Source organism: Oenanthe melanoleuca, chromosome 20 (assembly GCF_029582105.1).
Source record: "Oenanthe melanoleuca isolate GR-GAL-2019-014 chromosome 20, OMel1.0, whole genome shotgun sequence".
NCBI lineage: Eukaryota > Metazoa > Chordata > Aves > Passeriformes > Muscicapidae > Oenanthe > Oenanthe melanoleuca.
This window is the reverse complement of record NC_079353.1, coordinates 12903714-12917326: the sequence shown is the minus strand read 5'-3', so window position 1 is coordinate 12917326 and position 13613 is coordinate 12903714. Positions and strand designations below refer to the sequence as shown.

Sequence of the window (13613 nt, the reverse complement as noted above, 5' to 3'; positions counted from 1 at the left end):
TGATTCTGGCCAATTTGAACAGAAAGCTGACTGATCTTTCCATATTCTGGAAAAAAATGTACTCTGAGCTGTACCACGAGCCATGTGCCCCCATTTATCCCCTTTCCAAAGGAGGTGCAGGAGAAAGGGGAAAACCCCGGGGTTGTTGGGGGCCAGGCTGCCGCGTCCGGGCTGTTTGCGGGGCGCAGTGCCGGGAATGGCGGAGGGAATCCCGGACCCCGGTGCTGGGCAGGACGAGGCTCTGTCCCGGGAATGGCGGAGGGAATCCCGGACCCCGGTGCTGGGCAGGACGAGGCTCTGTCCCGGGAATGGCGGAGGGAATCCCGGACCCCGGTGCTGGGCAGGACGAGGCTCTGTCCCGGGAATGGTGGAGGGAATCCCGGATCCCGGTGCTGGGCAGGACGAGGCTCTGTCCCGGGAATGGCGGAGGGAATCCCGGATCCCGGTGCTGGGCAGGACGAGGCTCTGTCCCGGGAATGGCGGAGGGAATCCCGGAGCCCGGTGCCCGTGCTGGGCAGGGCGGGGCGCTGTGCCGGGAATGGCGGAGGGAATCCCGGAGCCCGGTGCCCGTGCTGGGCAGGGCGGGGCGCTGTGCCGGGAATGGCGGAGGGAATCCCGGAGCCCGGTGCCCGTGCTGGGCAGGGCGGGGCGCTGTGCCGGGAATGGCGGAGGGAATCCCGGAGCCCGGTGCCCGTGCTGGGCAGGGCGGGGCGCTGTGCCGGGAATGGCGGAGGGAATCCCGGAGCCCGGTGTCCCGCCCGGCCCCGCTCCCGCCACAGCGGGCCCGAGCTGCTGAGCGCGGGCGCCCTCTGGCGGCGACGGCGGGCGCGGCCTTCCCTCATGGATCCTCTCATGGATCCCCTTGTGGATCCCCTCGTGGATTCCCTAATGGATCCCCTCATGGACCCCTTGTGGATCCCCTCATGGATGCCCTCATGGATTCCCTAGTGGATTCCCTCATGGATCCCCTCAGGATCCCCTTGTAGATGCCCTCATGGATCCCCTTGTGGATCCCCTCATGGATCCCCTTGTGGATCCCCTCATGGTTTCCCTCAGGATGCCCTCATGGATCCCCTCATGGATCCCCTCATGGTTTCCCTCAGGATCCCCTCATGGATCCCTGCGATTGGGAGCGCTCAGAGCTGCAGCACCCGCCCCTCTGGGATGACTGCTGTGCCCACGGCTCTTCCCACTCACGACCCACAGGAATCACAGAATTCCAGGGTGGTTTGAATGGGAAGGAACCTTAAAGCCCATCTCGTTCTATTCCTTGCCAGGGACACCTTCCACTGTTCCTGCTCCAAGCTCCATCCAAGCTGGCCTTGGGACACTTCCAGGGATGTGGCAGCCGCAGCTTCTGTGGGCAATCCGTGCCAGGGCCTCACCACTGGTTCTTTCCCAATATCACATCTAACCCTGCCCTCTGGCAATGGGAAGCCATTGCTCCTTGTCCTGTCACTCCCAAGTCCCTCTCCAGCTCTCTTGAAGCCTCTTTAGGTACTGGAAGGGGCTCCAAGGTCTCCCTGGACCCTTCTCTTCCCCAGGCTGGGATGAGCCATGTGTGATTCCAGTTTAGGTATGTAATGGCCACTTCAAACAGATGTGATGTCTTCAGGTTTTAGCACCTTGGCACAATCTGGCTTCAGCATCCCAGCGAGCCCAAGAGCACAGCTCAGAATTCAGCCAGGCAAATCCATGAGAAATTTGTTTGGAGGGCTGGGTGATACTTAAAAACACACAACCTCCACAAGGGTGTTTCCCATGATTGGGATTTCCAGTGTGCCATCCCCACAAATTCAAGATTGCAGTTGAAGTTTATTCCTCCCAGACTGTGACTGCTCATCCCTGTAACTTTGGTAACTGCACAATATTTGTATTGCACTCAGATTCTGAGCTGTAAGGACCTGAGCTTTAGTTACTGAAGTTAAAATTCTATTTGATCTTCTGTCCCATAGGCCTCTTCCTTATTGTCACAACTGTTGCCCTTCAATAAAATAAGAAAGAAAAGTAGAAGAAATCTTTCATTCTGTGTGTTTCTACAAGCTCTCTCTTTGCAGGGAGGGGCAGAGCAGGGCCCAGGCTCTGCTCCAGGCCCAGCAATGGCACCAGAGCAACGGGCAGAGACTGACGGCCAGGAAGTTCCAGGTGGGCAGGAGGAAGAAATTCTTTCCTGTGCAGAGACCGAGGACTGAACAGGCTGCCCAGGGAGGGTGTGGAGTCTCCCTCACTAGGAGGGTCTGGACGCAACCCCGTGCGATGTGCCCTGCCGGAGCTGGGAGTTTAGACCAGACGCTGCACCGTGGTCCCAAACTCCCTGTAGCCCGGTCCGTGCCGGGCTCCCGGGGCCGTGCCAAAGGGGTGCCAAAGGGGCCAAAGGGATGCCAAAGGGATGCCAAAGGGGTGCCAAAGGGGTGCCAAAGGGGTGCCAAAGGGGTGCCAAAGCGGCGGCACCAGCTCCGCTCCGCTCCGCCCCTCAGCGCTCCCGCCGCCGCCCGGCGCGTGCGCAGCGCGGGAACGCCGCACGTCGCGCGAGGCGGCGGGGCGGGCGCGCGCAGGCGCGGGGCGGGGCGGGCGCGCGGCGCTGATGCAAGAGCCGAGCACGGACTGACCCCGCGGCACCGAGCGACCCTGACCGCGGCCCGCGGCCCCGCCGCAGACATGTCCGGCGACGAGGTGAGACCCGCCGGCCGCCGCCGCCGCCACACGCGGGAGTGCCGAGCCCGGGGGCCGCGCCGCGCCGGGGCCGCCGCCATGTGGGCGCCGGGCCTGAGGCCTGCGGCGAGCGCGGCCTCCGCCCTGCGCGGGGCCGGGGCTGTGGCGGGCGAGGGGCGCAGGCCGGACCCGGCGGGCCCGCGGGTGTGTGCTGGGCCCGCAGTCCGGGGGAGGCCTGGAGCTCGCCTGGAGCTTTCCTGGAGCTGCCGGCAGCCCACCCGGCACAGAGAAGCCGGAGAGGGAGGCAGATGGCACCGCCACCGCTCCTCCATCGTGTTCCGCGCTCTCCAGCGAAACGCAGCGTTCAGGCAGTTACTGCTCGTCTTCTGGAGCTTTAATAGCTCGGCTTTTAACCTTGAGAGCCTAATAGCAACATCTGAACAAATTATAACTTCACCTTTTCCGGATCTGGTGGTGTTTGCCTAGGCACAGTACCAGGGAAATTGATACATCCTTGTCTGAGAAATTTTTCAGTTATTGTAAGTGCCCTGTGTTTGCAGCTTTACTGCTCTCATTTCCATTGCTCTCATGGGGAAAAGGAAACTTTCCCGTGGGAAGCTGCTCTGGCCGGATCTAGGAGATGGCTGCTTCTGGCCTTGTGTCTTCTCTCTGGTGTTATTTAAAATACCTGTGTGGCTTGTTTCCTTCAAAGTGATCACTCAAGCCTCGGAGACAGGCTTGTCCTACGTCATAGAGGAGAACTGGTATAATTACAACTTATTTTAGTGGTAGCTATGACTGGCTTACTCAGCTGCTTTAACATCTAGAATGAATGCGTTGCATTTTTGTGCCTAAATGTGTCGTGGGAGCTGCAGGTCTCATGTCTGGGGTGTTTTCTGCACTCAGGAATGTCAGCATCAGGTGCTGTCTGACTCAGGTGATCACAAGGCCATGGAGCAGTTCATGGCTTGAATTTAGTTTGTATCAGTAAAATGGGATTTCTTGCATAGTGGATTAATTTGAGGTGATTCCTGGGATCCATAGTGAAGTTCCACTCTGGGCTACTTTATGTGACAGAGAATAAAGATGGTGGCAGATAGCACAGCTGAGCTGGCACTGCTCCTCAGGCTCTTGTGCAGTGAGTGCAGATGCTTTCCAGAACTTCTGTGTCTCTGCTTGCTGGGAGCCAAGTACTTTGGTATTGGTGTTAAGTTGGTAAAAGTTTTTAAAGCCTATGAAGTCGAGGAGGGTGAAGACACTTGAAGGCAAATTAACACTGGAAACTGGGACAGATGGTAAGAACTTCATTGTGTTGAGCTGTGGCTTAAAGTTTTCAGAGCACTGTGTGAATGAAACACAGGAACATCCCTCAGAGCTGGAGCACAGCAGGGGCAGCACAGGCCCAGTCTGTGGGGGGAAGTGGTCTGTTAATGTCTGTTCTGTTTATTAAAAATCCTACAAAGTACATAATCCCACTGGAGAGCTAAAAGTTCTTTGAGTCCTGCAGTTTTGTGAAGCTTCAGGCCATAATATTAGAGTGTATTGTGTTTTGAGCAGCCAGAAAATTGAAGTCCTGCTTGGTGTTAGTGATTTTGCCCCTTGCCCTAGACATAAGTGTAAGGACATCCTGAAGAGACTTGATCAGGGCAGGGGTGATGTCTGCTTCTTAGATATGCCTGTGTTTATTCAGACTAGGGAGATGGAATTTATTTGTGCCTTCTCTTGGAATCCCTGCCACAGCAGTTCAGGGGATCACTGGCTTCAATCTTGAGTTGCATTTGGCCTACGAAACTTTGATTCTGTTTCCCCCCTCTGTTTGTTCAGTTGCTAATTTTTTGTAAATTGGGATTTTGTCTGTGTAAGCACTTGGAGTAAGGAGCAGGTGTATGGAGATGGCTGTGAGAAGGAGCCATGAAGGCTGCAGAGGAGAAAACCCTATATGGGAATTTGGCTCTGAAAGCAGGAGCAGGATGGGAATTTATAATTCTTTTCACACATAATTCTTTTCTTTTCTTTTCTTTTGTTTGTGCTGGGGGCTTAGGTTCCTTCAGTAAAAAAACTGCAACTTTGTAGTTTGTCAGCACTAAATGGTATCATAACGTTCAGACTAAGCCAATGTGCTGAGCAGAGAAAAGGAGTAAAGAAAGTTTGGAAATGCCTACCTGAAAGCCAGAACACGACCAGCTGGGTTATCAGGCTGATTCATTTATGTCATGACTTGTTAAAGCAAATGTGACCTAAGATTCCTGATGAGTGCTTGTTGAAGCCCTTGGTGAACAAAATATTTCAGGCTTAGGCCTCCTCCTCCTCAGATTGTGGAGTGTGACTTGTGCTGGGTGTGCAGAAGCCTGGCTTGCCCTGCTCAAGGCCATCTGGGTTTAATGCTAAAAACTGATCTCCTGCATCCAGGAGCTGACTTGGTGTGCTCAGTTCAATGTGTTTAGGCTGCAGACACAAGAGATCCTTTATGGAGGTTCAGATGTCTTTTCCTTCACAGAAAGAGTGATTTGGGATGGGTGGGCTGGTTCCTTCTTAGAAACTGTTACATCTGATCAAGGCATGATCCTGGGTTTGTATCACATGAGACAATAAAAGCCCCTTCAGAGTCTTGCAGAGCATCTTCATGGAGATGAGTCAGGCACTTGTGCTTGATCCTGAGGCTGTGCACTGTGCCATGCAGGCAGCTCTCCTGCTGTCCCAGCAGCCTGGGCAGCTCCAGCAGGAAGCAGACGTGGAACCAGTTGGACATGCTGTGATTTCTGTGCATTACAGCAGCATGATTCCCTACTGCTTCCCTAGATAGTGGTGTCAGAACTCTTTTGAAGATCATTCCAGCACAGTTTGTGCAGCTAAAGACCCACTTCAGCATTTGAAAGCCTCCGTGGAACATAAGTGTGCAGGCTTTGGGGATGTTGTGCTTCTGACACCCATATGAGCAGTAGAGCCTGTATGAGACAGGTATGTTTCAGAAAATGGGAAGAATGTCACAAGGACAGCGTGGGTAGGAGAATGAGAAGTGCAAGGAAAGGTGGTGTTGTGGGGAGAGGGAAACCACCAGACTTCAGGGGGTAGCTGGGCAAGAAGTTGGAGAGCTGCTCCTTGGTGAAGTGCTGGCTCTTTCCTGTGTGAGGGTGTTCATGATGGTGAAGTACAGCTCTGTGAGAACATTTTTCCATTACTGGATAAGGAACATTGGAGAAAGTGCTAAAGTGGTTGTATTCAATATATACCATGGTGTGACAGTCCAGGCAGATGTGTGTAACAAACTGACCAACAGCTGGGATGTCAGCTTGTGTCTGAAGTGAAACAAAAGGTTTCAGTGTGTTGGAAAAAATCCCTCAGGTCTGCAGATGGTGAATAGGTTAAAAGTGAGTCTTGGGTTAGTGCCTTCTTCACAGCCAGACAAGGTGAATTAAGCTGCTTTGCTGGCTAGAGAGCTCATTAACAGCTTTTAATCACCCGGTGTCTGAAGTTCAGTTTCTCACTCTGGGGTGGGAGGAGGATGAGACCTTTGCCATTTCACAGTGTTCAGAGCTGATGCAGGTCTTGCTGTAACACCAGCCCCTTCTAGGTTTCCTCCTCATCCAGAGTGTTCTTGTCAAGAGAGTTATTGGCAAATCCTGCTTTGAATAAATCTGGGAATTAATGTGTCTCACAAGTGGAAGTGATATGTGATCAGACTATGTGCTTTGGTTAAATTCTCTTCTGTGTTGAGTGGTGCTGTATTACTGCAAAATTGGAGTCCATAATGGTCATAAAATAGAGATGGTAGCCAGTGTGTCAGAGAGTCACAGCTTTAAGGGATTTTCAGCTGCACTAATAAGTAGGTGACAGGAGACTTGGGGTACAGGAAAAGTAGCAGATGCTGTGAACTCTCAGTTTTCCCTTGTAATTGACACAGTTGAGTTTGAAGGTGAGGAGCAGTTTGGGAAAAGTGTTACAAATAATAAATGGGGGGTGATTATTGAGCTGCTAAGGAGCTGTTGACTTTTACAGATGATTTTCGATCCTACTATGAGCAAGAAGAAGAAGAAAAAGAAGAAGCCCTTCATGCTGGATGAGGAAGGAGGAGGAGGAGACCCACAAGCAGAAGAGACTCAGCAATCAGAAACAAAGGAAGTTGAACCAGAGCCAACAGAAGACAAAGATGTTGAAGCAGATGAAGAAGACAGCAGGAAGAAAGGTAAAGTGAATCCACGCAGATAAACTCTCAAAGGTGCTGTTTTGGGACCACAAGCCCAGTTTCCAGAATTTGGCATCCCAGAATATAGTGCCAGAGCCTTGGTTTGTTCAGAGATTTGTGAGTAATCTCTGCTGCCTGTTTGGAGGGCAGATTGCCCTCCTGCTTGGAACCACGTTCACAGACATCACCAAGCTGCCAGGGGCTTCAGTCATTTCCAGTTTTCTGACTCAGGCAGTCCTTTGTGTAAGTCTCTGAAAAGAGACTCTTTGAAATGTTGTGAAGTTTTAAATCTTCCACCTGCAGTTGTTGCAGTAATTCCACAATTATGGCTCTTTTTCATTTGACCAATTAAGCAGTAGTGTGAATAACAGAAACATGGTTAAAGGAGTTTCTTGTACAATTTTTTGTACAATTCTGAGTGTGATAACCAGAGTGATCTTTGGAATCTTTCAGGAAGTGTGTGATTGTGATAAAACCTTGCTTTTTAAATTGAGGCCAATGTCATTTCAAGATTGCCTAATTCAGAGAATTCCATTAATTTAAATCCAGTTTGTTGATAAAATTGGCTCCTGCTGCAGACCAAGGAAACTTCCTCCTGCACTTCTCATTTTTTGTCCAAGCATCTTGGATGACAAAAGTGACTAATTTATCTTGTACAGCAGAAAGAATCAAAAGACACAATTAGAAGATGCAGAAACTGAAATAGTATTTGGGGGCAGAGGGGAATGATCTCTTCAAACCTGGAGAATAACCACAGATGTTACAGATAGTTGCTCATGTCTTACTGTAATGTTTTAAAGACTTGGATGTAAGTTGGAAACCTTCATGTTTCTACAGTTACACTTCTTTAGGCAATCCTTTGTTTTTGTTTTTTAGATACAACAGATGACTTGGATGACTTAAACTTCTTCAATCAAAAGAAAAAGAAGAAAAAAACAAAAAAGATATTTGATATAGATGAAGCAGAAGAAGGTGTAAAGGTTTGTTTACATGACTGTGGCTGAAAACTCTCTTGCTTCCATTTTCTTGAGATTGGCAATGCAGGAGTTGTCTCAAGTCTGTCATTGTGTCTTGGTGCAGTTCATAACTAAACTTTGTGTCTTTTTTATGAACATGTTGCTCCTGCCTGGGCTTTTTGTCCAGAAGTGGAAAAACCTGCCTGCTCTGCACAAAGAGCAAATAATTCACCAGTGTGTAGGGAGGGCTGATTAATCTCAAGGTTAATTGTCTTTTGGGGTTAGAGAGGGAGCTGGTTGTCAGAAGACACACACAGAACAGTCCTCTAAAGGCCAGCACTTCAAATAAAGTGCACATATCTGCCAAGAAATCTGTTTTCACTCTGTGTTTTCTTTAGAAAGGATTGGCTACTGTGCTGTGTTCCAGAAGGTGTACAAGATATTTTTACTCTTCTCAAGTTTTATTCCAAGTAGTGTTTTTGTATCACATGTCAGTGTAACTGGCAAGCCCAGAGAGCAGGAGGACAGAGAAATGTTATGTTGTACATAAACCTTCTCTTTAGATTCTGCCTTTTGGGGAAGAAAATGTTCCTCTGATCTGGCTCAGAAGACAAAATACTTGCTCTGTGTTCTTTCAGTGTGCAGAATTGTGATAACAAATGAGATTAGCACAGCTTTGCTTTCCCTGACTGCCACCATGAGGGGTGTTTTGCTCCCTCCTGTCCTCAGATGGCTGCTGCCTTTAAGAGCAGCCTGACCTTGATCCTGGCTAGCCAGAAGTTAAACCAGAAGGTGCAAATCTGGCCCTGCTCATGGCAGTAGTGCAGGATACAGGGCTCTCTTGAACATGCTGGAATTCCATTCTTACCTGTTGGGTTTTAGGGCTGTTGGATGTCACCAGTATTCACCTCTGTAGTGTGCAGCTGGTGTGAGTTCTGATGCTAACACTGGATGAACTACAGTCTTACTTCTTTGCAGGAATTGAAAATTGAAGGGGATGTGCCAGAGACAGTGGAACCTGAAGATGACCTTGATATTATGCTGGGCAATAAAAAGAAGAAAAAGAAGAACGTGAAGTTTCCAGATGAAGATGAGATAATGGAGAAGGATGAAGGTAGAAGTATAACCTAACTCTGTGAGATGTTGAAAGTGAAATCTAGTCCACCTTGCATGTGAATAAGTTCTGTTCAAATGCCTTTTTTGTTCCAAAATGTATCAGTGAAATGTTCTGTAAAAGCACTGTTAATTTCCCATGAGTGCTGGTGTCTCTTGTTGACAGAGAAGACTTGAGTCTACATCTTAGTGGAATTTTCTCCTGTGTACCTTTTAGAAATCATATAAGCATGAGTTTAAAGAGTGTTTCTTAATGAATCCTCAAAAACTTTCTTTACAGCATTTGAAGATGAAGATAGCAAAAAAGATGATGGAATTTCTTTTAGTCTTCAGTCAGGACCTGCGTGGGCAGGCTCAGAAAGGGACTACACATATGATGAGGTAATGTTCCAGAGACTTTTAAAACATATTTTCCATGTTCATCTGCATCAGTAGAGCCTTATGCTCATATTTCCTATTTCTAACTTCAAAGTCAAGGGCTTGTAGTCAGAAGCTCTTGAGCAGAAGCTAACAAGGCATGTCTTCTATCACAGTAATTTTCACATTGGTTGTAGTTCAGACACCTCTGCCATGGGCAGAACAAACCCTGTGTTGGGATTTTGAATTTCTCAGAACGTTTTAAGAGTGTTCTGAGGCAGGTGGGGAAATGCTCTTAGGCAGAGGTAGTCTGATACTCACTGTGAAGGCTGTTTCAGGTGCCTTTTGGAGGTGAGGTACTTTGAGGAGTGGGAAATGCTGAGGTGGATGTGAATCCCTTCTTTTGCAGCTGCTCAATAGAGTTTTTAACATCATGAGGGAGAAGAACCCGGACATGGTGGCTGGAGAGAAGCGGAAATTTGTCATGAAGCCCCCGCAGGTTGTCAGAGTAGGGACCAAGAAAACATCTTTTGTCAACTTCACAGATATCTGCAAATTGTAAGTTCCCCTTTGGATTTCCCAGGAATAGCAGACTGCTCTGTGCTCCTGTGTTGAAGGCAGAGTTTTCTGGCAAGTGACTGTGGCAAACCAGGAGTGGAAGCTATTTCAGTCAGAGGGCTCGTTACATTTCTCTGTGAGAAGATATTTCTGAACATGATTTATTGAGATAATTTCTAATTTTATATTTAAATTACAAAAATGGTACATGGGCTGAAACTTGCAGAGTTCATTGGCTTCTATCAAGTTGGGTCACCAGTGACATTTGTGTGCAAGCCTTGAGGAGAAGGGTGGGAAAAGTTCTGATTTGAGCTGGCTACAAATACTGTTCTCTTGCTAAATGATTTGGACTCCAGTAGAGTTTTCCCACTGTTTCCTTCAGGGATATTTATGTCTCAGTTATGCTTTGTGAAGGCAGCTCTGTGCTTTGTGAGCACTCCTGGGAATGCAGATCTGATGGGTATCACAAGTGTGCCAGAAAACAGGCCTGGTGAAACCTTGCTGAGGATCTGGGTTGTGCACTAAGGGGAGCTTTTCATGTTTTTTTAGGGGGATAGGACACTAAGAATGAAAAATCTTTAATGGAAAACTTCTTTTCACTAGTTGCTGTAATTTTGAGTTGGGGATAGTGGGAGGTTTTTTTTGTGTGGACTGTTCATGTTTCTTGTGTCCTCATTAATTGTGTGTGTGCTCTTTGGTGCAGACCCCTGGCACTGCTCCCTTCGAAACTAAGTTGGATTTACCCTGCCTGTATAAATACAAATTTCTCTGAAGGGGGAAGATTAAACATTTCCTTACTTTATTTTTAGATTACATCGTCAGCCAAAACATCTCCTGGCGTTTTTGTTGGCAGAATTGGGTACAAGGTAAGGCTGCTGGGCTGTGTGTGTGCTTAGGGTTGATATTGGTTAAATATAACATTTTTGGGGTTAGATCTGTATAGATGTGCTGGAAAATGAGGCTTTTGTTCCCTGCACTTCAGTGCTGTGCTGGGTGATTGAGGAGAGAACATTTTAGTGAGGAGGTGCAGAGGGAAACTCCAAGGGAATGGTCTTGTTCACTCCCCTGAGACAGGCAGGTGAGGGTTGTGCCTAGGCAAAACTCCCTGTAGGAAGCAGCTTTAAGTACCTCAGAATTTTGCATTTTACTCCCCTACAATACAATTGTGGCTGTGCTCTTCTTGAAGAACACATCCTTACCTTGCTTCATGTTTCTGATTTGTTGTAATGCTTCACACCTGCAAATCAAATAATTAATTTTTTCTTTTCAAATAGTGGTTCAATAGATGGTAACAACCAACTGGTAATCAAAGGAAGATTCCAGCAAAAACAGATAGAAAATGTCTTGAGAAGATATATCAGTAAGTAGAACTCCCTTTCCCACTGCAGATTTCTCTCAGGCCCCGTGTGCTGCCCATGCATGGCCCAGGTGTGTGCCCACCATGGAGGAGGCTGAGGAGACACAGCTTTCCTGTGTCATGGAATGGTGTAAATGCAGGTGGTTCTGCTGTGGTTAGACCATGGGCTGTACTCTGTCCTGCGCTAAAACATGCCAAGGAAAGCAGAGCATTTAAAAACTGCTTGTTTTCATGTGAGCTTCATATCTTGGCTTTGATGAGGACTGTGGAAAACAGCAGTAATTGTTAATTTTGCAGTCTGTTGTACCCATGAATTGACAGATGCAGTGTTTGTGTGCCACAGCTGGTGAGAGGAGTCAGATGATGTGTCACAAATCCTGCTTTAGTGCTGTGTCAGTGGCAGAGCTGCTGACACCTGGCAATGCTGCCAGGGCACACCAGTGGAAGTCTGTACTGGTTACTAACTTCACACCAGTGTCAGTGCAGAGTACCACAGTTACTATGTATGGGGTTAAGGAGCAGTGAAAGGACACAGTAACCTGGCACTGTCTTGCATGGTGTAAGAAAGAACAAGAAGGAAGCCATTGCCTTAAATAAGACATTGGTGAAAAACAAAATACAGACAGTTCATTGGTCAGAGAAGGAGACACCTCTTGTCCCAGGCTTCTCACAGGTCCAGCAGGTGCTTATCTTCTGTTGTGATTCTTTCTCTCATGTTTACAGTAGAGAAAGAGAAAAATCCTAGCTGAGCCTGAGAAAGCCAGACTGGAGAAATCCTTTAAGATTCCCCCTGGGCCTGTGATGGCCACAACCACACAAAAGCTCCTCTCCCTTAGCCGGGGGCGATGTTTAGATTTTCAGTCAGCCCCTCGGAGCTGGTGTGCGTTGCTGTAAGCTGCATGCCCCTTGTTCCTGCAGAGGAGTACGTGACGTGCCACACGTGCCGCTCCCCCGACACCATCCTGCAGAAGGACACGCGCCTCTACTTCCTGCAGTGCGAGACCTGCCACTCGCGCTGCTCCGTGGCCAGCATCAAAACCGGCTTCCAGGCCGTCACTGGCAAGAGAGCCCAGCTCCGTGCCAAGGCCAACTAGGCTGCACCTGCAGCTCTCCTGGGGACATGGGACTGGACAGCTTTGCAATCCCAGCCGGTTGTACCGTTGTATTAAAGCCAGGTTGTAAAAACCACAAGAGATTTGGCTTCTTGATTGATTGGTCTGTGAAATCCTTGCAAGATGCAGATCCTCAAGCTGTTCACGTGCATTTGCTCATTGAATATATTTTACCAACTGTAAGGAGCGTGGTGGGAAAGGAGGTGCTTTTTAATCCGTTCAGACTTCTGTAAAACACGAGATAAATTAAAGATACTATAACAGTGAGTGTCTTGGATTTGGGTTTTTCCTTCAGTTTCTTCTTCAAACACTGGTGGGAATGGTTGGTGTGTTGTTCTGCAGATCATGTCATGAGCTATGTCCAAGACCCAGAATGAAGTTTTTTAGATAAAGGTTATTTGGCTTTTACATAACAGGCTTATTTTAGTTATGCTGTCATGAAACAGAGTCCCAGGGCTGACAGGCCAACCTGTGCCCTGCTCCTGCTTGTGCACAGACAGGGGGGTCAGCACATGCTGGTACTGCTTAATTAGGCAAAAATAGCTCTGAGAGAGTTCAGACACCAGATTGGTGCTGAATCTTAACATAGAATCAATAAACTGTACTGTAAGTTTTCATAGTGTCATAATACTAAATTTTGCAATTTCTAATAGAGAAACCTTTATATTTCTGAAGTCTTGCACTCTTCATCACTTTAAAAAGAATCTAAATGCAGCAAAAAATAAAAAAAATAGTAGGTCTAAGTGTCATTGTATGGTGGCTGCAACACAGTCTTCTATAAATCTTGAATTTGCAGGAGATACTGCCAAGTAATTTGGGTTCCAAATTAACACTTTCTGCTTCAGGATCTTCCCATGCCTTTCCTCAGCTGGCATTGGCAGTGACCTGAGGGCCACCCAGTGCTGTCCTCGCTGGGTTCTGTGTAGAATTGTTCCAGCTGGGGATACAGAGATGCAGAGAGGGAGTGAAGGTCCCCCCGGGGTTGCAGAAGTGGGGACAGTTGTCACTTGATTGCCAAAATGTCCTGGGGGGAGGGAAAGGTGCAGCAGCTCAGGGCCCTGGACAGCCACCCCTGCAGGTCAGGGGAGCAGCCTCCTCCCAGGGGAGCTGGTCCTTCTGAAGGCAATACAGCAAACACCACAACTTGAAGGGTTTCTACTAAGTTTTAACCTTTGTATGTTAACACAGAGCACAGTATTGCTGGGGAGTCACTCACTTGCTATTTGAAAATTGACAGTGCTGTAAGGTGAAAAATCAAGGTTTTATGGTTGGTTTCTTGAAAGCATTTTGAATTTCAAGTGAGCTATAACAATGTTGGATGTATC

General features: G+C 48.2%; 1 protein-coding gene across 1 annotated transcript; it reads left to right on the top strand.

The window, feature by feature from the left end:
* Positions 1–2524: 2524 nt before the first annotated feature.
* On the top strand, positions 2525–12555 carry EIF2S2 (eukaryotic translation initiation factor 2 subunit beta). Its single transcript, XM_056507870.1, has 9 exons — positions 2525–2673; positions 6649–6835; positions 7712–7815; positions 8770–8905; positions 9185–9285; positions 9671–9819; positions 10629–10685; positions 11094–11179; positions 12095–12555. The coding sequence occupies exons 1-9, from the start codon at positions 2659–2661 to the stop codon at positions 12268–12270; spliced, it is 1011 nt and encodes a 336-aa protein (XP_056363845.1). The 5' UTR covers positions 2525–2658; the 3' UTR covers positions 12271–12555.
* Positions 12556–13613: the final 1058 nt, after the last annotated feature.

What these genes read in the sequence shown, in the direction of transcription:
- EIF2S2 (XM_056507870.1), top strand. An exon ending in AAGCAGAAGAAGGTGTAAAG is followed by an intron (nt 7,816 to 8,769) that starts GTTTGTTTACAT and finishes ACTTCTTTGCAG; the next exon opens with GAATTGAAAATTGAAGGGGA. An exon ending in TTGGCAGAATTGGGTACAAG is followed by an intron (nt 10,686 to 11,093) that starts GTAAGGCTGCTG and finishes CTTTTCAAATAG; the next exon opens with TGGTTCAATAGATGGTAACA.